Below are 23,456 nucleotides of genomic sequence, written 5' to 3'. Positions count from 1 at the left end.
TTTCAACATCTGAACAACCAGTATAGATAAAAAATACAGACAAAGACTGAACTCACTCCCTCCCTGTAGACAGACAGACAGACAGACAGACAGACAGACAGACAGACAGTCAGACAGACACATACTTGTGGTTCTTGTGTAGGTCCATGACCTTATCTTCTAGTTCCTTGGTGTGGTTCGGAGCGAAGCGGAGCTCACTGTTGTACTCCGTCTCCTCGGGGTCGTAGTCCCCCAGCTCTGACTGGACCGTGTAGGAGCCCAGTATGGTGTGGGTGGTGAAGGAACAGGGGAGACGACCAGACACCATGTCATCACGCAGCTGGAGACACAGGTAGTACCTAGAGAGAGGGGGGGGGAGAGAGAGGAGTGGGAGAGAGAGAGAGAGAGGTGGGGGGAGAGAGAGAGAGGTGGGGGAGAGAGAGAGAGAGGGGGAGAGAGAGGAGGGGGAGAGAGAGGAGGGGCAGAGAGAGAGAGAGGAGGGGGAGAGAGAGAGGTGGGGGAGAGAGAGAGAGAGGTGGGGGAGAGAGAGAGAGGTGGGGGGGGAGAGAGAGAGAGGAGGGGGAGAGAGGAGGGGGAGAGAGAGAGAGAGAGAGAGAGAGAGAGAGCAGGCGGGAGGGGTAGAGAGGTGGGGGGAGAGAGAGGTGGGGGGGGAGAGAGAGAGAGGGGGGAGAGAGAGAGGAGGGGGAGAGAGAGAGGAGGGGGTAGAGAGAGAGAGAGGAGGGGAGAGAGGAGAGAGAGAGAAAGAGAGAGAGGAGGGGGAGAGAGAGGGGAGGGGGAGAGAGAGAGGAGAGGAGAGAGAGGAGGGGAGATGGAGAGAGAGAGAGAGAGAGAGAGAGGAGAGGGAGAGAGAGGGGGGAGAGAGAGAGAGAGAGAGAGAGAGAGAGAGAGAGAGAGAGAGAGAGAGAGGAGGAGGAGAGAGAGAGAGAGCAAATTGATTACTTAAATATCATACAATGTGATTTTCTGGATTTTTGTTTTAGATTCCGTCTCTCACAGTTGAAGTGTATCTATGATAAAAATGACAGATCTCTACATGCTTTGTAAGTAGGAAAACCTGCTAAATCGGCAGTGTATCAAAGACTTGTTCTCCCCACCGTATGTATACTTTGACAATGTAAGTAATAAGGAACTGGCCATTGTCACGCCCTGACCATAGTTTGCTTTGTATGTTTCTATGTTTTGTTTGGTCAGGGTGTGATCTGAGTGGGCATTCTATGTTACATGTCTAGTTTGTCTATTTCTATGTTTGGCCTGATATGGTTCTCAATCAGAGGCAGGTGTTAGTCATTGTCTCTGATTGGGAACCATATTTAGGTAGCCTGTTTGGTATTGGGTTTTGTGGGTGATTGTCTCTGATTGGGAACCATATTTAGGTAGCCTGTTTGGTGTTGGGTTTTGTGGGTGGTTGTCTCTGATTGGGAACCATATTTAGGGAGCCTGTTTGGTGTTGGGTTTTGTGGGTGGTTGTCTCTGATTGGGAGCCATATTCAGGTAGCCTGGTTTGTGTTGGGTTTTGTGGGTGATTGTCTCTGATTGGGACCCATATTTAGGTAGCCTGTTGGGTTTTGTGGGTGATTGTCTCTGATTGGGAGCCATATTCAGGTAGCCTGGTTTGTGTTGGGTTTTGTGGGTGATTGTCTCTGATTGGGAGCCATATTTAGGTAGCCTGTTTGGTGTTGGGTTTTGTGGGTGATTGTCTCCTGTGTCAGTGTTTGTACCACACGGGACTGTTTTGGGTTTTCACATTTCTTGTTTTGTAGTTTATTCATGTATAGTTTCATAATTAAAGAACCATGAATTATAACCACGCTGCATTTTGGTCCGCCTCTCCTTCCCAGGAAGAATCCTGTTACAGACATGTCAAAACAGTCAATTGAATTGTATTGAGAGAGAGATGTGTTTTGTCAGAGTAAAAGAAACACAAAGTGGCCAGGGGTATTGACCATAGAGTCAGTCCATCCAGCTGACCTGCTGATGTCCTCAGAGAGCTGGGCAGGGTCTCGGGGGTAGAACTTGACGTTGAAGGCAAAGTTCCAAGGGCCAGCTGCAAAACAACAAGGTCTTACAACAGAATCAGAATATGATAGAAACATCCAGCAAATTAATTTGTCTGAGGTAGAGGTAAAAGCCATGTGTGTTTACAAGCTGCTGGTTGAGGTAAAAGCCGTGTGTGTCTACAAACTGCTGGTTGAAGTAAAAGCCATGTGTATCTCCTACAAGGTGTTGGTTGAGGTAAAGACCCTGTGTATCTCCTACAAGGTGTTGGTTGAGGTAAAAGCCATGTGTGTCTACAAACTGCTGGTTGAAGTAAAAGCCATGTGTATCTCCTACAAGGTGTTGGTTGAGGTAAAGACCCTGTGTATCTCCTACAAGGTGTTGGTTGAGGTAAAGACCCTGTGTTTCTCCTACAAGGTGTTGGTTGAGGTAAAAGCCATGTGTGTCTACAAACTGCTGGTTGAAGTAAAAGCCATGTGTATCTCCTACAAGGTGTTGGTTGAGGTAAAGATCCTGTGTTTCTTCTACAAGGTGTTGGTTGAGGTAAAGACCCTGTGTATCTCCTACAAGGTGTTGGTTGAGGTAAAGACCCTGTGTATCTCCTACAAGGTGTTGGTTGAGGTAAAAACCCTGTGTTTCTCCTACAAGGTGTTGGTTGAAGTAAAAGCCATGTGTGTCTACAAACTGCTGGTTGAAGTAAAAGCCATGTGTATCTCCTACAAGGTGTTGGTTGAGGTAAAGACCCTGTGTTTCTCCTACAAGGTGTTGGTTGAGGTAAAAGCCATGTGTGTCTACAAACTGCTGGTTGAAGTAAAAGCCATGTGTATCTCCTACAAGGTGTTGGTTGAGGTAAAGACCCTGTGTTTCTCCTACAAGGTGTTGGTTGAGGTAAAAGCCAGGTGTTGTGTCTACAAACTGCTGGTTGAAGACATCTAAAAGCCATGTGTTTATCTCCAGTAATGAATCAAAGGTGTTTGTTGAATCAACAGTAAAGACCCTAGTTGTATCTCCTACAAGGTGTTGTATATTGACATTAGTTAATGGTAAAGACCCTAGTTGATGAATCTCCTACAAGGTGTTGGTTGAGGTGATGAATCAACAGTATATAGACATCTAGTTGATGAATCAACAGTATATAGACATCTAGTTGATGAATCAACAGTATATAGACATCTAGTTTATGCATCAACAGTAATGAATCAACAGTATATAGACATCTAGTTGACGAATCCACAGTAATGAATCAACAGTATATAGACATCTAGTTGATGAATCAACAGTAATGAATCAACAGTATATTGACATCTAGTTAATGAATCAACAGTATATAGACATCTAGTTGATGAATCAACAGTATATAGACATCTAGTTGATGAATCAACAGTAATGAATCAACAGTATATTGACATCTAGTTAATGAATCAACAGTATATAGACATCTAGTTGATGAATCAACAGTATATAGACATCTAGTTGATGAATCAACAGTAATGAATCAACAGTATATAGACATCTAGTTGATGAATCAACAGTATATAGACATCTAGTTGATGAATCAACAGTATATTGACATCTAGTTGATGAATCAACAGGCACATTAGCAGTTGATCAAGAAGAGAGCATTAGATTAGTGTGTTTTTAACTCACTCCTTATCTGCTTCTTCAGTTCCTTGTTAGGGTCCAGCCAGTTCTGGAGAAAGAGGCAATTAGCCGGTAATCAATTCATTACTAATATTAGACCATTAACCTCTGACTGCAGAGTGCTATCTAACACTGGATACAAGTCAATGAACCATCACTAACAAGAGGCTGTCTCTCTGGCCCATCACTAACACAGCTAACACAGCTAATCACGGCCCAGTTTAAACACACCAGGGGTTCCTGGAGAGGCTGTCTCTCTGGCCCATCACTAACACAGCTAACACAGCTAATCACGGCCCAGTTTAAACACATCAAGGGGTCTCTAACTACGTTCCTGGAGAGGCTGTCTCTCTGGCCCATTACTAACACAGCTAACACAGCTAATCACGGCCCAGTCTAAACACACCAGGGGTTCCTGGAGAGGCTGTCTCTCTGGCCCATTACTAACACAGCTAACACAGCTAATCATGGCCCAGTCTAAACACACCAGGGGTTCCTGGAGAGGCTGTCTCTCTGGCCCATCACTAACACAGCTAACACAGCTAATCACGGCCCAGTCTAAACACATCAGGGGTTCCTGGAGAGGCTGTCTCTCTGGCCTATCACTAACACAGCTAACATAGCTAACACCGCTAACACCGCTAACACAGCTAACACAGCTAATCACGGCCCAGTCTAAACACCAATGAATAATTGAATCAGTTGTGTTATGCCACGTTCAGGTGCTATCGTAGACATGGAACCTCCCGAGTTGAAATGAACCTAAGTTTCCTATTTGGTTGATTTAAATACTGTCCGAATGAGAAACGCGGGATCATATTTCTCAGACGAGTTAGCCGTAAAGTCGGAAATGTCCATTTCCTAGTTCCGACTGGCACATGAATGCAGCATTCATTCGAATCCCCCAGGACTGTAATTAGAGACACTTGATCTGGAATATGTGTCAAACTCAAGGCTCACATTCAACCCAGCAGGTGGGGGATTTGAGTAAAAAACAAAAAATATTAACTATTTCTCTCCGGGAAAAAAAACTATCTCAATCGACATTGAAATGACTAAAACCAAACGGAAACGGTGAAAAGTAATTTAAAGTCTCTAGATAACAGTCATTTATAGTCTCTAGATAACAGTCATTTATAGTCTCTAGATAACAGTCATTTATAGTCTCTAGATAACAGTCATTTATATTCTCTAGATAACAGTCATCTATAGTCTCTACACTCTGTCCATCTAGATAACAGTCATTTATAGTCTCTAGATAACAGTCATCTATAGTCTCTACACTCTGTCCATCTAGATAACAGTCATTTATAGTCTCTAGATAACAGTCATCTATAGTCTCTTCACTCTGTCCATCTAGATAACAGTCATTTATAGTCTCTTCACTCTGTCCTAACAGTCATTTATAGTCTCTAGATAACAGTCATCTATAGTCTCTAGATAACAGTCATTTATAGTCTCTAGATAACAGTCATTTATAGTCTCTAGATAACAGTCATCTATAGTCTCTTCACTCTGTCCATCTAGATAACAGTCATTTATAGTCTCTAGATAACAGTCATTTATAGTCTCTAGATAACAGTCATCTATAGTATCTACACTCTGTCCATCTAGATAACAGTCATCTATAGTCTCTAGATAACAGTCATTTATAGTCTCTAGATAACAGTCATCTATAGTCTCTTCACTCTGTCCATCTAGATAACAGTCATCTATAGTCTCTACACTCTGTCCATCTAGATAACAGTCATTTATAGTCTCTAGATAACAGTCATCTATAGTGTCTTCACTCTGTCCATCTAGATAACAGTCATCTATAGTCTCTACACTCTGTCCATCTAGATAACAGTCATCTATAGTCTCTTCACTCTGTCCATCTAGATAACAGTCATTATAGTCTCTAGATAACAGTCCTTTATAGTCTCTAGATAACAGTCATTTATAGTCTCTAGATAACAGTCATTTATAGTCTCTAGATAACAGTCATCTATAGTCTCTTCACTCTGTCCATCTAGATAACAGTCATTTATAGTCTCTAGATAACAGTCATTTATAGTCTCTAGATAACAGTCATCTATAGTGTCTTCACTCTGTCCATCTAGATAACAGTCATCTATAGTCTCTACACTCTGTCCATCTAGATAACAGTCATTTATATTCTCTAGATAACAGTCATTATAGTCTCTAGATAACAGTCCTTTATAGTCTCTAGATAACAGTCATTTATAGTCTCTAGATAACAGTAATTTATAGTCTCTAGATAACAGTCATCTATAGTCTCTTCACTCTGTCCATCTAGATAACAGTCATTTATAGTCTCTAGATAATAGTCATTTATAGTCTCTAGATAACAGTCATCTATAGTGTCTTCACTCTGTCCATCTAGATAACAGTCATCTATAGTCTCTTCACTCTGTCCATCTAGATAACAGTCATCTATAGTCTCTACACTCTGTCCATCTAGATAACAGTCATTTATATTCTCTAGATAACAGTCATTATAGTCTCTAGATAACAGTCCTTTATAGTCTCTAGATAACAGTCATTTATAGTCTCTAGATAACAGTAATTTATAGTCTCTAGATAACAGTCATCTATAGTCTCTTCACTCTGTCCATCTAGATAACAGTCATTTATAGTCTCTAGATAACAGTCATTTATAGTCTCTAGATAACAGTCATCTATAGTCTCTACACTCTGTCCATCTAGATAACAGTCATCTATAGTCTCTACACTCTGTCCATCTAGATAACAGTCATCTATAGTCTCTACACTCTGTCCATCTAGATAACAGTCATCTATAGTCTCTACACTCTGTCCATCTAGATAACAGTCATTTATAGTCTCTAGATAACAGTCATCTATAGTGTCTTCACTCTGTCCATCTAGATAACAGTCATCTATAGTCTCTACACTCTGTCCATCTAGATAACAGTCATCTATAGTCTCTTCACTCTGTCCATCTAGATAACAGTCATTTATAGTCTCTAGATAACAGTCATCTATAGTGTCTTCACTCTGTCCATCTAGATAACAGTCATCTATAGTCTCTACACTCTGTCCATCTAGATAACAGTCATCTATAGTCTCTTCACTCTGTCCATCTAGATAACAGTCATTTATAGTCTCTAGATAACAGTCATTTATAGTCTCTAGATAACAGTCATTTATAGTCTCTAGATAACAGTCCTTTATAGTCTCTAGATAACAGTCATCTATAGTCTCTACACTCTGTCCATCTAGATAACAGTCATTTATAGTCTCTTCACTCTGTCCATCTAGATAACAGACATTTATAGTCTCTTCACTCTGTCCATCTAGATAACAGTCATTTATAGTCTCTAGATAACAGTCATTTATAGTCTCTAGATAACAGTCATCTATAGTCTCTAGATAACAGTCATTTATAGTCTCTAGATAACAGTCATCTATAGTCTCTAGATAACAGTCATCTATAGTCTCTTCACTCTGTCCATCTAGATAACAGTCATTTATAGTCTCTAGATAACAGTCATCTATAGTCTCTAGATAACAGTCATCTATAGTCTCTTCACTCTGTCCATCTAGATAACAGTCATTTATAGTCTCTAGATAACAGTCATTTATAGTCTCTAGATAACAGTCATTTATAGTCTCTTCACTCTGTCCTAACAGTCATTTATAGTCTCTAGATAACAGTCATTTATAGTCTCTAGATAACAGTCATTTATAGTCTCTAGATAACAGTCATTTATAGTCTCTAGATAACAGTCATCTATAGTCTCTACACTCTGTCCATCTAGATAACAGTAATTTATAGTCTCTAGATAACAGTCATTTATAGTCTCTAGAAATTTGTACAGCGAGGAAATATACTCAAGAAGTGCAGCAGCCCTCCAGACCTCGGTGAAGACCCAATGTGGCCCGTGGGGGAAAATGAGTTTGACACCCCTGATCTAGAACCTTCTGTACTCCACCTTCTGGTTCTCCACGTCACGGTACGTCATGCCAAAGTAGTCCGTCTCCAGCAGGTTCAGATGGTCACACACCTTGGCAAACAGCAGCTGGCCTCTGGCTTGTTTCTGGTGACATACACAGATCAATCAATCAATCAGATCTATTTATTTATAAAGCCCTTCTTACATCAGCCGATGTCACAAAGTGCTGTACAGAAACCCAGCCTAAAACCCCCCAACAGCAAAGCAATGCAGGTGTAGAAGCACGGTGGCTAGGAAAACAACAGCAAAACCCATGTTAAAAAGACAACGTCCACTAAGCTGTGTGGTGGCCCTGTAAATAACAACAAAGCCCATTAAACTTCACCAAGACCTGCACAAACTCTCCTAAATAAATCAATAAGTGTACCGTCAAAACAACGGCGTGTTCCTTTTAAAAGGTTGAGCTTCAAAGTGATGATTCTTCTATCAGACTTGAAGGAAGATCAAAGTGAACACATATTTGTTCCCTACAGGGAGGGAGTGAGTTCAGCCTTAACACAACGTCTGTCTGTCTGTCTGTCTGTCTGTCTGTCTGTCTGTCTGTCTGTCTGTCTGTCTGTCTGTCTGTCTGTCTGTCTGTCTGTCTGTCTGTCTACTAGCTTTACCCAGCCTCTAACCAGCTAGTCTGTCTGCATGTCTGTCTACTAGCTTTACCCAGTCTCTAACCAGCTAGTCTGTCTGTCTGTCTTTCTGTCTGTCTGTTATGCCCCAGGACCAGCTTGCTTAGGGGACTCTTCTCCAGGTTCATCTCTCTGTAGGTGATGTCTTTGTTATGTAAGATTAGGGAATCACTTCCTTTAGGTGGTTATAGAATTGAACTCTCTCTCTCTCTCAATTAAATTCAAGGTAGCTTTATTGGCATGGGAAACTGTTAAGGGATTTTTATGAATAATGACTAAACATTTCAATCAGAACTATGACTCAACAGAATACTACTATGTTACTGTATGGATGTATGAATCTTACTATAATCATAATACTGAATGCAATGTGTGTAGTTTTCGTCCAGAATTAGAAGGACTGTCTGTTCCTTGTTAGAAACGAATGAAGCTATTGTCAGACTGGCTGGAATACTGTGTTCCTTACAGGACATCCTGTCCCTACCCAGGGAGGGGAGAGACCTTGGGCTAGTAGTAGATGGAATACTGTGTTCCTTACAGGACATTCTGTCTCTACCCAGGGAGGGGAGAGACCTTGGGCTAGTAGTAGATGGAATACTGTGTTCCTTACAGGACATCCTGTCTCTACCCAGGGAGGGGAGAGACCTTGGGCTGGTAGTAGATGGAATACTGTGTTCCTTACAGGACATTCTGTCTCTACCCGGGGAGGGGAGAGACCTTGGGCTTGTAGTAGATGGAATACTGTGTTCCTTACAGGACATCCTGTCTCTACCCAGGGAGGGGAGAGACCTGGGGCTTGTAGTAGATGGAATACTGTGTTCCTTACAGGACATCCTGTCTCTACCCGGGGAGGGGAGAGACCTAGGGCTTGTAGTAGATGGAATACTGTGTTCCTCTACCCAGGGAGAGGAGAGACCTTGGGCTTGTAGTAGATGGAATACTGTGTTCCTTACAGGACATCCTGTCTCTACACAGGGAGGGGAGAGACCTAGGGCTAGTAGTAGATGGAATACTGTGTTCCTTACAGGACATCCTGTCTCTACACAGGGAGAGGAGAGACCTGGGGCTAGTAGTAGATGGAATACTGTGTTCCTTACAGGACATTCTGTCTCTACCCAGGGAGGGGAGAGACCTTGGGCTTGTAGTAGATGGAATACTGTGTTCCTCTACCCAGGGAGGGGAGAGACCTGGGGCTAGTAGTAGATGGAATACTGTGTTCCTTACAGGACATCCTGTCTCTACCCAGGGAGGGGAGAGACCTTGGGCTTGTAGTAGATGGAATACTGTGTTCCTTACAGGACATCCTGTCTCTACACAGGGAGGGGAGAGACCTTGGGCTAGTAGTAGATGGAATACTGTGTTCCTTACAGGACATCCTGTCTCTACACAGGGAGAGGAGAGACCTTGGGCTAGTAGTAGATGGAATACTGTGTTCCTTACAGGACATCCTGTCTCTATCCGGGGAGGGGAGAGACCTTGGGCTGGTAGTAGATGGAATACTGTGTTCCTCTACCCAGGGAGGGGAGAGACCTGGGGCTAGTAGTAGATGGAATACTGTGTTCCTTACAGGACATCCTGTCTCTACACAGGGAGAGGAGAGACCTGGGGCTAGTAGTAGATGGAATACTGTGTTCCTTACAGGACATTCTGTCTCTACCCAGGGAGGGGAGAGACCTTGGGCTTGTAGTAGATGGAATACTGTGTTCCTTACAGGACATCCTGTCTCTACACAGGGAGGGGAGAGACCTTGGGCTGGTAGTAGATGGAATACTGTGTTCCTTACAGGACATCCTGTCTCTACCCGGGGAGGGGAGAGACCTAGGGCTTGTAGTAGATGGAATACTGTGTTCCTTACAGGACATCCTGTCTCTATCCGGGGAGGGGAGAGACCTTGGGCTTGTAGTAGATGGAATACTGTGTTCCTTACAGGACATCCTGTCTCTACACAGGGAGGGGAGAGACCTTGGGCTGGTAGTAGATGGAATACTGTGTTCCTTACAGGACATCCTGTCTCTACCCGGGGAGGGGAGAGACCTTGGGCTAGTAGTAGATGGAATACTGTGTTCCTTACAGGACATCCTGTCTCTACCCAGGGAGGGGAGAGACCTGGGGCTAGTAGTAGATGGAATACTGTGTTCCTTACAGGACATCCTGTCTATACACAGGGAGGGGAGAGACCTTGGGCTAGTAGTAGATGGAATACTGTGTTCCTTACTGGACATTCTGTCTCTACCCAGGGAGGGGAGAGACCTTGGGCTAGTAGTAGATGGAATACTGTGTTCCTCTACCCAGGGAGGGGAGAGACCTTGGGCTAGTAGTAGATGGAATACTGTGTTCCTTACAGGACATTCTGTCTCTACCCAGGGAGGGGAGAGACCTTGGGCTAGTAGTAGATGGAATACTGTGTTCCTTACAGGACATTCTGTCCCCACCCAGGGAGGGGAGAGACCTTGGGCTTGTAGTAGATGGAATACTGTGTTCCTTACAGGACATCCTGTCTCTACCCGGGGAGGGGAGAGACCTGGGGCTAGTAGTAGATGGAATACTGTGTTCCTTACAGGACATCCTGTCTCTACCCGGGGAGGGGAGAGACCTAGGGCTGGTAGTAGATGGAATACTGTGTTCCTTACAGGACATCCTGTCTCTACCCAGGGAGAGGAGAGACCTTGGGCTAGTAGTAGATGGAATACTGTGTTCCTTACAGGACATCCTGTCTCTACCCAGGGAGAGGAGAGACCTTGGGCTAGTAGTAGATGGAATACTGTGTTCCTTACAGGACATCCTGTCTCTACACAGGGAGGGGAGAGACCTTGGGCTTGTAGTAGATGGAATACTGTGTTCCTTACAGGACATCCTGTCTCTATCCGGGGAGGGGAGAGACCTTGGGCTTGTAGTAGATGGAATACTGTGTTCCTTACAGGACATCCTGTCTCTACCCAGGGAGGGGAGAGACCTTGGGCTTGTAGTAGATGGAATACTGTGTTCCTTACAGGACATCCTGTCTCTACCCGGGGAGGGGAGAGACCTTGGGCTAGTAGTAGATGGAATACTGTGTTCCTTACAGGACATCCTGTCTCTACCCGGGGAGGGGAGAGACCTAGGGCTTGTAGTAGATGGAATACTGTGTTCCTTACAGGACATCCTGTCTCTACACAGGGAGAGGAGAGACCTTGGGCTGGTAGTAGATGGAATACTGTGTTCCTTACAGGACATCCTGTCTCTACCCGGGGAGGGGAGAGACCTTGGGCTAGTAGTAGATGGAATACTGTGTTCCTTACAGGACATCCTGTCTCTACCCAGGGAGGGGAGAGACCTTGGGCTAGTAGTAGATGGAATACTGTGTTCCTTACAGGACATTCTGTCTCTACCCGGGGAGGGGAGAGACCTGGGGCTAGTAGTAGATGGAATACTGTGTTCCTTACAGGACATCCTGTCTCTACCCGGGGAGGGGAGAGACCTAGGGCTGGTAGTAGATGGAATACTGTGTTCCTTACAGGACATCCTGTCTCTACCCAGGGAGAGGAGAGACCTTGGGCTAGTAGTAGATGGAATACTGTGTTCCTTACAGGACATCCTGTCTCTACCCAGGGAGAGGAGAGACCTTGGGCTAGTAGTAGATGGAATACTGTGTTCCTTACAGGACATCCTGTCTCTACCCAGGGAGGGGAGAGACCTTGGGCTTGTAGTAGATGGAATACTGTGTTCCTTACAGGACATCCTGTCTCTACACAGGGAGGGGAGAGACCTTGGGCTTGTAGTAGATGGAATACTGTGTTCCTTACAGGACATCCTGTCTCTACCCGGGGAGGGGAGAGACCTTGGGCTAGTAGTAGATGGAATACTGTGTTCCTTACAGGACATCCTGTCTCTACCCGGGGAGGGGAGAGACCTAGGGCTTGTAGTAGATGGAATACTGTGTTCCTTACAGGACATCCTGTCTCTACACAGGGAGAGGAGAGACCTTGGGCTGGTAGTAGATGGAATACTGTGTTCCTTACAGGACATCCTGTCTCTACCCGGGGAGGGGAGAGACCTTGGGCTAGTAGTAGATGGAATACTGTGTTCCTTACAGGACATCCTGTCTCTACCCAGGGAGAGGAGAGACCTTGGGCTAGTAGTAGATGGAATACTGTGTTCCTTACAGGACATCCTGTCTCTACCCAGGGAGAGGAGAGACCTTGGGCTAGTAGTAGATGGAATACTGTGTTCCTTACAGGACATCCTGTCTCTACCCAGGGAGGGGAGAGACCTTGGGCTAGTAGTAGATTGTTTAACAGGTGGTAGACAATGTGAGAAGGCTTGTGAACTATATTGCCATTGTATCAGAGAGAAGGTGGAGCAGCATGCAAAACGCTAAGACAAAATGTGATATAAACCAATGCACATTGTATTGTGATCAGTACTCTTGATTTTGAGACTGGCCTCTGTTTTAATTGAATTGGTTGATAATAAAATTCCTCTAATAGAAACATGTGTTAACATTGCCAAAGCAATGCTCTCTCTCTCTCTCTCCCTCCTTCCTCTCCTCCCTCTTCCTCTCCCTCTTCTCTCTCTCTCTCCGGGGCAGGGTAGCCTAGTGGTTAGAGCATTGGACTAGTAATCGGAAGGTTACAAGTTCAAATCCCCGAGCTGACAAGGTACAAATCTGTCGTTCTGTTAACTCACTGTTCCTAGGCCGTCATCGAAAATAAGAATTTGTTCTTAACTGACTTGCCTAGTAAAATAAAAAAAATCCCCCTCTCTCTCTCTCTCTCTCTCTCTCTCAATTCAATGGGCTTTATTGGCATGGGAAACATGCGCTCTCCCCCTCTCTTCCCCCTCCCTCCCTCCCCCCTGTACCCACGTGGTGTAGTTGGAGCCATCTAGCAGGGTGATTTCTCTCTCCCTCCCTCTCTCCCCTCCCCCTCTCCCTCTCTCCCCCTGTACTCACGTCCACCGTCGTGGTGTAGTCGGAGCCATCTAGCAGGGTGATTTCTCTCTCTCTCTCTCTCTCTCTCTCCCTCCCTCTCTCCCTCTCCCCCTCTCCCTCCCTCCCCTGTACTCACGTCCACCGTCGTGGTGTAGTTGGAGCCATCTAGCAGCGTGATTTCTCTCTCCCTCCCCCCCTCTCTCTCCCCCTCCCCTCTCTCTCCCTCTCCCCCTGTACGTCCACCGTCGTGGTGTAGTTGGAGCCATCTAGCAGGGTGATTTCTCTCTCTCCCTCCCTCCCTCCCCTCTCCCTCCCCCCCTCCCTCCCCCTCCCCCTCTCCCTATCCCTCCCTCTCTCCCTCTCCCCCTGTACTCACGTCCACCGTCGTGGTGTAGTTGGAGCCATCTAGCAGGGTGATTTCTCTCTCTCCCCCCCTCTCCCTATCCCTCTCCCCCTCTCCCTATCCCTCTCTCCCTCCCCTCCTCCTCCCCTCCCCTCTCCCCCTGTACTCACGTCCACCGTCGTGGTGTAGTTGGAGCCATCTAGCAGGGTGATTTCCCTCCCTCCCCTCTCCCCTCTCCCTCCCCCCCCTCTCCCTATCCCTCCCTCTCTCCCTCTCCCCCTGTACTCACGTCCACCGTCGTGGTGTAGTTGGAGCCATCTAGCAGGGTGATTTCTCTCTCCCTCCCCCTCTCCCTCCCTCCCTGTACTCACGTCCACCGTCGTGGTGTAGTTGGAGCCATCTAGCAGGGTGATTTCCCTCCCTCCCCCTCTCCCTCTCCCTCCCCCCCCTCCCCCTCTCCCTCCCTCTCTCTCCCTCTCCCCCTGTACTCACGTCCACCGTCGTGGTGTAGTGGGAGCCATCTAGCAGGGTGATTTCTCTCTCTCCCTCCCTCCCCTCTCCCTCCCCCCCTCTCCCTCCCTCTCCCTCCCCCTCCCCCTCTCCCTATCCCTCCCCTCTCCCCTGTACTCACGTCCACCGTCGTGGTGTAGTGGGAGCCATCTAGCAGGGTGATTTCTCTCTCTCCCTCCCTCCCCCTCTCCCTCCCCCTCTCCCTCCCTCTCCCTCCCCCCTCTCTCTCTCCCTCCCCCTCTCCCTCCCTCCCCCTCCTCCTCCCCCTCCCCCTCTCCCTCTCTCCCCCTGTACTCACGTCCACCGTCGTGGTGTAGTTGGAGCCATCTAGCAGGGTGATTTCTCTCTCCCCCTCTCCCTATCCCTCCCCCTCTCCCTCTCTCCCTCTCCCCCTGTACTCACGTCCACCGTCGTGGTGTAGTTGGAGCCATCTAGCAGGGTGATTTCTCTCTCCCCCCCTCTCCCTATCCCTCTCTCTCTCCCCCTCCCCCTCTCCCTATCCTCTCTCCCTCCCCCTCCTCCTCCCCCTCCCCCTCTCCCTCTCTCCCCCTGTACTCACGTCCACCGTCGTGGTGTAGTTGGAGCCATCTAGCAGGGTGATTTCTCTCTCTCCCTCTCCCTCCCTCCCCCCCTCTCCCTCCCTCCCCCTCTCCCTCCCCCTCCCCCTCTCCCTATCCCTCCCCTCTCCCTCTTTCCCTCTCCCCCTGTACTCACGTCCACCGTCGTGGTGTAGTGGGAGCCATCTAGCAGGGTGATTTCTCTCTCTCCCTCCCCCTTCCCCTCTCTCCCTCCCCCTCTCCCCCTCCCTCTCCCCCTGTACTCACGTCCACCGTCGTGGTGTAGTGGGAGCCATCTAGCAGGGTGATTTTACACTGCATGTTCTTCAGCTTCTTGACCCCCCTCAGTGGAGACTTGATTGACAGGCGACTGGTCGATGATCTGGTAGATGAAAAGTCCTCAAACTACAGCAGGGAAAAGAGAAGGGAGACATTTATCTCTGTAAGAGTTTGTTTAGTATGTGTTGTGCTGTTGGGATGTCACATGACGGAAGGGAAACAGAATAACGGTGTTTCAATGATAGAAGACGATTATAAAATATGCACCAGGGGTGTCAAACAGATTTCTCTACAATGGTTATCACATCGCTACTGGTCATACAGTTAAGATTGGTCCCGTCGTCATGACTACACAGAGAAGCCATTACATCCCAGTGAGTCTAGAGTCACAGAGAGAGGTTTAACACTAGAACCGACATAGGCCAACGGTCACTGACGTTTGATTTCTGTAAATTAAAAAAGGCCCCAAGACAATGTTCTGTAGGACGTTGGTACTCAGCCAGGCTCCAAGACAATGTTCTGTAGGACGTTGGTACTCAGCCAGGCCCCAAGACAATGTGCTGTAGGACGTTGGTACCCAGCCAGGCTCCAAGACAATGTGCTGTAGGATGTTGGTACCCAGCCAGGCTCCAAGACAATGTGCTGTAGGATGTTGGTACCCAGCCAGGCCCCAAGACAATGTGTTGTAGGACGTTGGTACTCAGCCAGGCCCCAAGACAATGTTCTGTAGGACGTTGGTACTCAGCCAGGCCCCAAGACAATGTTCTGTAGGACGTTGGTACCCAGCCAGGCCCCAAGACAATGTTCTGTAGGACGTTGGTACTCAGCCAGGCCCCAAGACAATGTTCTGTAGGACGTTGGTACCCAGCCAGGCTCCAAGACAATGTTCTGTAGGACGTTGGTACCCAGCCAGGCCCCAAGACAATGTTCTGTAGGACGTTGGTACTCAGCCAGGCCCCAAGACAATGTTCTGTAGGATGTTGGTATCCAGCCAGGCTCCAAGACAATGTTCTGTAGGACGTTGGTACTCAGCCAGGCCCCAAGACAATGTTCTGTAGGACGTTGGTACTCAGCCAGGCCCCAAGACAATGTTCTGTAGGACGTTGGTACTCAGCCAGGCTCCAAGACAATGTTCTGTAGGATGTTGGTACCCAGCCAGGCTCCAAGACAATGTGCTGTAGGATGTTGTTACCCAGCCAGGCCCCAAGACAATGTGCTGTAGGACGTTGGTACTCAGCCAGGCTCCAAGACAATGTGCTGTAGGATGTTGGTACCCAGCCAGGCCCCAAGACAATGTGCTGTAGGATGTTGGTACCCAGCCAGGCCCCAAGACAATGTTCTGTAGGACGTTGGTACTCAGCCAGGCTCCAAGACAATGTGCTGTAGGACGTTGGTACCCAGCCAGGCTCCAAGACAATGTGCTGTAGGATGTTGGTACCCAGCCAGGCTCCAAGACAATGTGCTGTAGGATGTTGGTACCCAGCCAGGCTCCAAGACAATGTTCTGTAGGACGTTGGTACTCAGCCAGGCTCCAAGACAATGTGCTGTAGGACGTTGGTACTCAGCCAGGCTCCAAGACAATGTGCTGTAGGATGTTGGTACCCAGCCAGGCCCCAAGACAATGTTCTGTAGGACGTTGGGACCCAGCCAGGCCCCAAGACAATGTTCTGTAGGACGTTGGGACCCAGCCAGGCCCCAAGACAATGTTCTGTAGGATGTTGGTACCCAGCCAGGCTCTAAGACAATGTGTTTTAGGACGTTGGTACCCAGACAGGCTCTAAGACAATGTGTTTTAGGACATTGGTACCCAGCCAGGCTCTAAGACAATGTGCTGTAGGACCCTGGTACCCAGCCAGGCCCCAAGACAATGTCCTGTAGGACGTTGGTACCCAGACAGGCTCTAATGCGTCTCTCTCTCCTCACTGAATGAATGAATGATAATTGTTGCACCTTACTTCACAATGTAATTTAAACTAACTGAATGATAAGGAAGGTGAAGAGGCCTAACTGAATGATAAGGAGGGTGAAGAGGCCTAACTGAATGATAAGGAGGGTGAAGAGGCCTAACTGAATGATAAGGAGGGTGAAGAGGCCTAACTGAATGATAAGGAAGGTGAAGAGGCCTAACTGAATGATAAGGAGGGTGAAGAGGCCTAACTGAATGATAAGGAAGGTGAAGAGGCCTAACTGAATGATAAGGAAGGTGAAGAGGCCTAACTGAATGATAAGGAAGGTGAAGAGGCCTAACTGAATGATAAAGAGGGTGAAGAGGCCTTTCCAACTGAATGATAAGGATGTTTTTTCACTATACAATCATATTGGGTGCAAAGAGGCCTAACTGAATGATAAGGAGACACAGGTGATAGAGGCATCATGTAACTGAATGATAAGGAGGGTGAAGTCAGCTATAAAAATCCCAGGAATGTGAAAACTGAATGATAAGGAGGGTGAAGAGGTCACTAACTGAATGATAAGGAAGGTGAAGAGGACACTAACTGAATGATAAGGAGGGTGAAGAGGCCTAACTGAATGATAAGGAAGGTGAAGAGGCCTAACTGAACCTGAACAGGTCAGCGGGGACGGTTCTAAAGTTGAACTCTTGCAGGCAGCCTGATAAGGAGGGTGAAGAGGCCTAACTGAATGATAAGGAAGGTGAAGAGGCCAAGCTAACTGAATGATAAGGAGGGTGAAGAGGCCTAACTGAATGATAATGAAGGTGAAGAGGCACTATGTCTATCCTAACTTGAATGATAAGGAAGGTGAAGAGGCCTAACTGAATGAATAGGAGGGTGAAGAGGCCTAACTGAATGATAAGGAAGGTGAAGAGGCCTAACTGAATGATAAGGAGGGTGAAGAGGCCTAACTGAATGATAAGGAGGGTGAAGAGGCCTAACTGAATGATAAGGAGGGTGAAGAGGCCTAACTGAATGATAAGGAAGGTGAAGAGTTTTGCCCAACTGAATGATAAGGAGGGTGAAGAGGACCTAACTGAATTTTTGATAAAGGAGGGTGAAGAGGCCTAACTGAATGATAAGGAGGGTGAAGAGGCCTAACTGAATGATAAGGAAGGTGAAGAGGCCTAACTGAATGATAAGGAGTTGTGAAGAGGCCTAACTGAATGATAAGGAGGGTGAAGAGGCCTAACTGAATGATAAGGAGGGTGAAGAGGCCTAACTGAATGATAAGGAGGGTGAAGAGGCCTAACTGAATGATAAGGAGGGTGAAGAGGCCTAACTGAATGATAAGGAGGGTGAAGAGGCCTAACTAACTGAATGATAAATGATAACTGAATGGAGGGTGAAGAGGCCTAACTGAATGATAAGGAGGGTGAAGAGGCCTAACTGAATGATAAGGAGGGTGAAGAGGCCTAACTGAATGATAAGGAGGGTGAAGAGGCCTAACTGAATGATAAGGAGGGTGAAGAGGTTGATTTAGAAAATGTATGAGTTTGTGTTATGCTTATTTAGCATCATTGTTAATAATTTGACGTTTGACTTTATAACAAAGCTGTTACAGGACTACGAACTATTTATCAAGCTTTGGTGCTTATGTTTACGCACCTTGCAGGTTGATATTCATCTGATGTTAAAGGAGACAACGTTTTCTAGCGGGGACTTATAGACTCAAAGGCCAGGCATGTTGTACTGTTAAAGCTGTTCCGCCATTTTGTCCCCAGAAGAAAATCCAATGTTCCACCTCACTGACAACAAAGTACTTTGACTTCTGGGTGGCTTTGTGAGACTAAAAAAAGAAGGTACTTTGGCCTGCAAGACATTTTTGGCTTTCCTCACTTTTGAAATGCTGTGAGGGAATCTCAATGTTAAAAAAAAACATTTAACTCCTTCCTCCATCCTTCTTCCATCCTTCTTCCATCCTTCCTCCATCCTTCTTCCATCCTTCCTCCATCCTTCTTCCATCCTTCTTCCATCCTTCCTCCTTCCTTCCTCCATCCTTCTTCCATCCTTCTTCCATCCTTCCTCCATCCTTCCTCCATCCTTCTTCCATCCTTCCTCCATCCTTCTTCCATCCTTCCTCCATCCTTCTTCCATCCTTCCTCCATCCTTCTTCCATCCTTCCTCCATCCTTCCTCCATCCTTCTTCCATCCTTCCTCCATCCTTCCTCCATCCTTCCTCCATCCTTCTTCCATCCTTCCTTCTTCCATCCTTCCTCCATCCTTCTTCCATCCTTCCTCCATCCTTCTTCCATCCTTCCTCCATCCTTCCTTCTTCCATCCTTCCTCCATCCTTCCTCCATCCTTCTTCCATCCTTCCTCCATCCTTCCTCCATCCTTCTTCCATCCTTCCTCCATCCTTCTTCCATCCTTCCTCCATCCTTCCTCCATCCTTCTTCCATCCTTCTTCCATCCTTCCTCCATCCTTCCTCCATCCTTCCTCCATCCTTCTTCCATCCTTCCTCCATCCATCCTCCATCCTTCTTCCATCCTTCCTCCATCCTTCTTCCATCCTTCCTCCATCCTTCCTCCATCCTTCCTACATCCTTCCTCCATCCTTTTTCCATCCTTCCTCCATCCTTCCTCCATCCTTCTTCCATCCTTCCTCCTTCCATCCTTCCTCCATCCTTCTTCCATCCTTCCTCCATCCTTCTTCCATCCTTCCTCCATCCTTCTTCCATCCTTCCTCCATCCTTCCTCCATCCTTCTTCCATCCTTCCTCCATCCTTCCTTCTTCCATCCTTCCTCCATCCTTCCTCCATCCTTCTTCCATCCTTCCTCCATCCTTCCTCCATCCTTCCTCCATCCATCTTCCATCCTTCCTCCATCCTTCCTTCTTCCATCCTTCCTCCATCCTTCCTTCTTCCATGCTTCCTCCATCCTTCCTCCATCCTTCTTCCATCCTTCTTCCATCCTTCCTCCATCCTTCTTCCATCCTTCCTCTATCCTTCCTCCATCCTTCCTCCATCCTTCTTCCATCCTTCCTCAGCTCAATAGAAATGTGACCTACAGATGACACAGGTCATTTGAGTGACTTACAGACATGACTGTGCCAGAACTAAAGTGTGTGTGTGTGTGTCGGTACGTCTGTGAGTGTGTGTGTGTGTATGTGTGTCAAATCAAATCAAATTGTACAGCTGAAAACTGTTGTTCTGATTAAAGAAGCAATAAAACTGTCCTTCTTTAGACTAATTGAGTATCTGGAGCATCAGCATTTGTGGGTTTGATTACAGACTCAAAATGGCCAGAAACCTTCTGAAACTCGTCTTGTTCTGAGAAATGAAGGCTATTCCATGAGAGAAGTTGTCAAGAAACTGAAGGTCTCGTACAACTCTGTGTACTCCTCCTCTCTGTCTCTCCTCCTCTCTGTCTCTCCTCCTCTTGGTCTCTCCCCCTCTCTCTCTCCGCCTCTCTGTCTCTCCCCCTCTCTGTCTCTCTCCTCTCTGTCTCTCCCTCTCCCTCTCTCTGTCTCTCCTCCTCTATGTCTCTCCTCCTCCCTGTCTCTCATCCTCTCTTTCTCTTCTCTTCTCTGTCTCTCCCTCTCTCTGTCTCTCCGCCTCTCCCCCTCTCTGTCTCTCCTCCTCTCTGTCTCTCCTCCTCTCTGTCTCTCCTCCTCGCTGTCTCTCCCTCTCTCTGTCTCTCTCCCTCTCTGTCTCTCTCCCTCTCTGTCTCTTCTCCTCTCTGTCTCTCCCACTCTCTGTCTCTTCTCCTCTCTGTCTCTCCTCCTCTCTGTCTCTTCTCCTCTCTGTCTCTTCTCCTCTCTGTCTCTTCTCCTCTGTGTCTCTCCCCCTCTCTGTCTCTCCTCCTCTCTGTCTCTCTCCTCTCTGTCTCTCTCCTCTCTGTCTCTCTCCTCTCTGTCTCTTCTCCTCTCTGTCTCTTCTCCTCTCTGTCTCTCCCTCTCTCTGTCTCTCCTCCTCTCTCTCTCCTCCTCTCTGTCTCTCTTCCTCTCTGTCTCTCCTCCTCTCTGTCTCTCTTCCTCTCTGTCTCTCCCCCTGTCTCTCCTCCTCTCTGTCTATTCTCCCCCTCTTTGTCTCCTCTCCCTCTTTCCTCCTCTCACTCTTCTTCCTAAAACCTAAACATGATTCATAAATCATCACAATTTCATGCTCTATTTCCACTCTTAAATCAATCAACATATTTCAATATTCATACAATTTCCCTGTTATGGTTTAATCTTATTCATGTCGGCAGAAGATGACAAGGGAGCTACGCTAATGTTGAGAACAGAGAGGTACTGCAGCTACCAACCCTGTCTCTGTGTGTGTATCTCTGTGTGTGTCTCTCTGTGTGTGTCTCTCTGTGTGTGTCTCTCTGTGTGTGTCTCTCTGTGTGTGTCTCTCTGTGTGTGTGTGTGTCTGTCTGTCTGTCTGTCTGTCTGTCTGTCTGTCTGTCTGTCTGTCTGTCTGTCTGTCTGTCTGTCTGTCTGTCTGTCTGTCTGTCTGTCTGTCTGTCTGTCTGTCTGTCTGTCTGTCTGTCTGTCTGTCTGTCTGTCTGTCTGTGTGTCTGTCTATATGTGTGTCTGTCTCTGTGTGTCTGTCTCTGTGTGTGTGTGTGTGTGTGTGTGTGTGTCTCTGTGTGTGTGTGTGTGTGTGTGCGTGCGTGCGTGCGTGCGTGTGTGTGTGTGTGAGCAGCACTGCGGTTAAGGTACAAGCCCTGCAGAAGAGACTACTCCCTGTATACTAGTCATGGATGGAAGAGCATAGAGAAAGCTGTACCTCCACCCACACAAATTCACTCATAACGATGACCACAGCATAACACCTTTTCCCTCTCTGTCTCTTCTCCTCCTCTCTGTCTCTTCTCCTCTCTGTCTCTTCTCCTCTCTGTCTCTCCTCCTCTCTGTCTCTTCTCCTCCTCTCTGTCTCTTCTCCTCCTCTCTGTCTCTCCTCCTCTCTGTCTCTTCTCCTCTCTGTCTCTCCTCCTCTCTGTCTCTTCTCCTCCTGTCTCTGTCTCTCTCTCCTCTCTGTCTCTCCCTCCTCTCTGTCTCTCTCCTCTCTGTCTCTTCTCCTCCTCTCTGTCTCTTCTCCTCTCTCCTCTCTCTCTCCTCCTCTCTGTCTCTCCTCTCTTCTCCTCCTCTGTCTCCTCCCTGTCTCTTCTGTCTCTTCTCTCCTCTCTGTCTCTTCTCCTCCTCTCTGTCTCTTCTCCTCTCTGTCTCTCCTCTCCTCCTCTCTGTCTCTTCTCCTCCCTCTGTCTCTTCTCCCTCTCTCTCTTCTCCTCTCTGTCTCTTCCCCTCTCTGTCTCTTCTCCTCCTCTCTGTCTCTTCTCCTCTCTGTCTCTCCTCTCCTCCTCTCTGTCTCTTCTCCTCCTCTCTGTCTCTTCTCCTCTCTGTCTCTTCTCCTCTCTGTCTCTCCCTCTCTCGCTCTCTTCTCCTCCTCTCTGTCTCTCCTCCTCTCTGTCTCTCCTCTCCTCCTCTCTCTCTGTCTCTGTCTCTCCTCCTCTCTGTCTCTCCTCCTCCTCTCTGTCTCTCCTCCTCTCTGTCTCTCCTCCTCTCTGTCTCTCCCTCCTCCTCTCTGTCTCTCTCTCCTCTCTCTCCTCCTCTCTGTCTCTTCTCCTCCTCTCTGTCTCTGTCTCTCCTCTCTGTCTCTCCTCTCTGTCTCTCCTCCTCTCTGTCTCTCTCCTCCTCTCTGTCTCTCCTCCTCTCTGTCTCTCCTCCTCTCTGTCTCTCCTCTCTGTCTCTCCTCCTCTCTGTCTCTCCTCTCCTCCTCTCTGTCTCTCTCCTCCTCTCTGTCTCTCCTCCTCTCTGTCTCTCCTCTCCTCCTCTCTGTCTCTCCTCCTCTCTGTCTCTCCTCCTCTCTGTCTCTTCTCCTCCTCTCTGTCTCTTCTCCTCCTCTCTGTCTCTCCTCCTCTCTGTCTCTCCTCCTCTCTGTCTCTCCTCTCTGTCTCTTCTCCTCCTCTCTGTCTCTCCTCTCTCTGTCTCTCCTCCTCTCTGTCTCTTCTCCTCCTCTCCTCCTCTCTCCTCTCCTCTCTTCTCCTCTCTAAACCCGAAAAGGTTTAGGACTCTACAGAGACAGATTCCACAGTGAGCAGCTTGCTACCCAACAACTCTGGAATTAATTCAGAATTGCCATGTTTTTTTTAGTTAAGCTGAAAGGATTCAGACTTCTACACAAGAGTAGAGAGCACAGACCTAGGATCAGTTTACTCGCACGTCTGTATGTGAGAATCAGTCAGAGTGGCTACATGCAGGGATAGTTAAACTAAACTACCTCATGTGAGAAGATGCCCCTTTAGAGCACAGACCTAGGATCAGTTTCCTCTCTCAAAATCACAACCTTAACAATTAGGCTCAGAAACACAAAACTGAGCTTAGATCAGCCCTGACCTCTTTATTCTCCTGACCTGAGAGTCCTGGAGAAAATTCCCCTCCTATGACTTAGGTCATGTCCCAAAAGGAACCATATTCCCTGCACTACAGAGCCCCATAGGACTCTGCTCAAAAAGTAGTGCACTATATAGGGAATAGGGCCCCATAGGACTCTGCTCAAAAAGTAGTGCACTATATAGGGAATAGGGCCCCATAGGACTCTGCTCAAAAAGTAGTGCACTATATAGGGAATAGGGCCCCATAGGACTCTGGTCAAAAAGTAGTGCACTATATAGGGAATAGGGCCCCATAGGACTCTGGTCAAAAAGTAGTGCACTATATAGGGAATAGGGCCCCATAGGACTCTGG

General features: G+C 47.3%; 1 protein-coding gene across 1 annotated transcript in view; it reads right to left on the bottom strand.

The window, feature by feature from the left end:
• Positions 1-23,456, bottom strand: part of LOC115127126 (band 4.1-like protein 3) — a 128,367-nt gene that overhangs the window by 98,403 nt on the left and 6,508 nt on the right. Inside the window, exons 2-6 of the mRNA XM_065013798.1 lie at positions 14,820-14,957; positions 7,593-7,697; positions 3,643-3,685; positions 1,969-2,044; positions 126-338 (exon numbers count right to left, since the gene is read on the bottom strand). Coding sequence (XP_064869870.1) covers positions 126-338; positions 1,969-2,044; positions 3,643-3,685; positions 7,593-7,697; positions 14,820-14,957 — 575 coding nt within the window. The remainder of the gene's footprint in view (positions 1-125; positions 339-1,968; positions 2,045-3,642; positions 3,686-7,592; positions 7,698-14,819; positions 14,958-23,456) is intronic.

Source organism: Oncorhynchus nerka, linkage group LG9b (assembly GCF_034236695.1).
Source record: "Oncorhynchus nerka isolate Pitt River linkage group LG9b, Oner_Uvic_2.0, whole genome shotgun sequence".
Taxonomy (NCBI): Eukaryota; Metazoa; Chordata; class Actinopteri; order Salmoniformes; family Salmonidae; genus Oncorhynchus; species Oncorhynchus nerka.
This window is presented reverse-complemented; position numbering and strand designations above follow the sequence as displayed.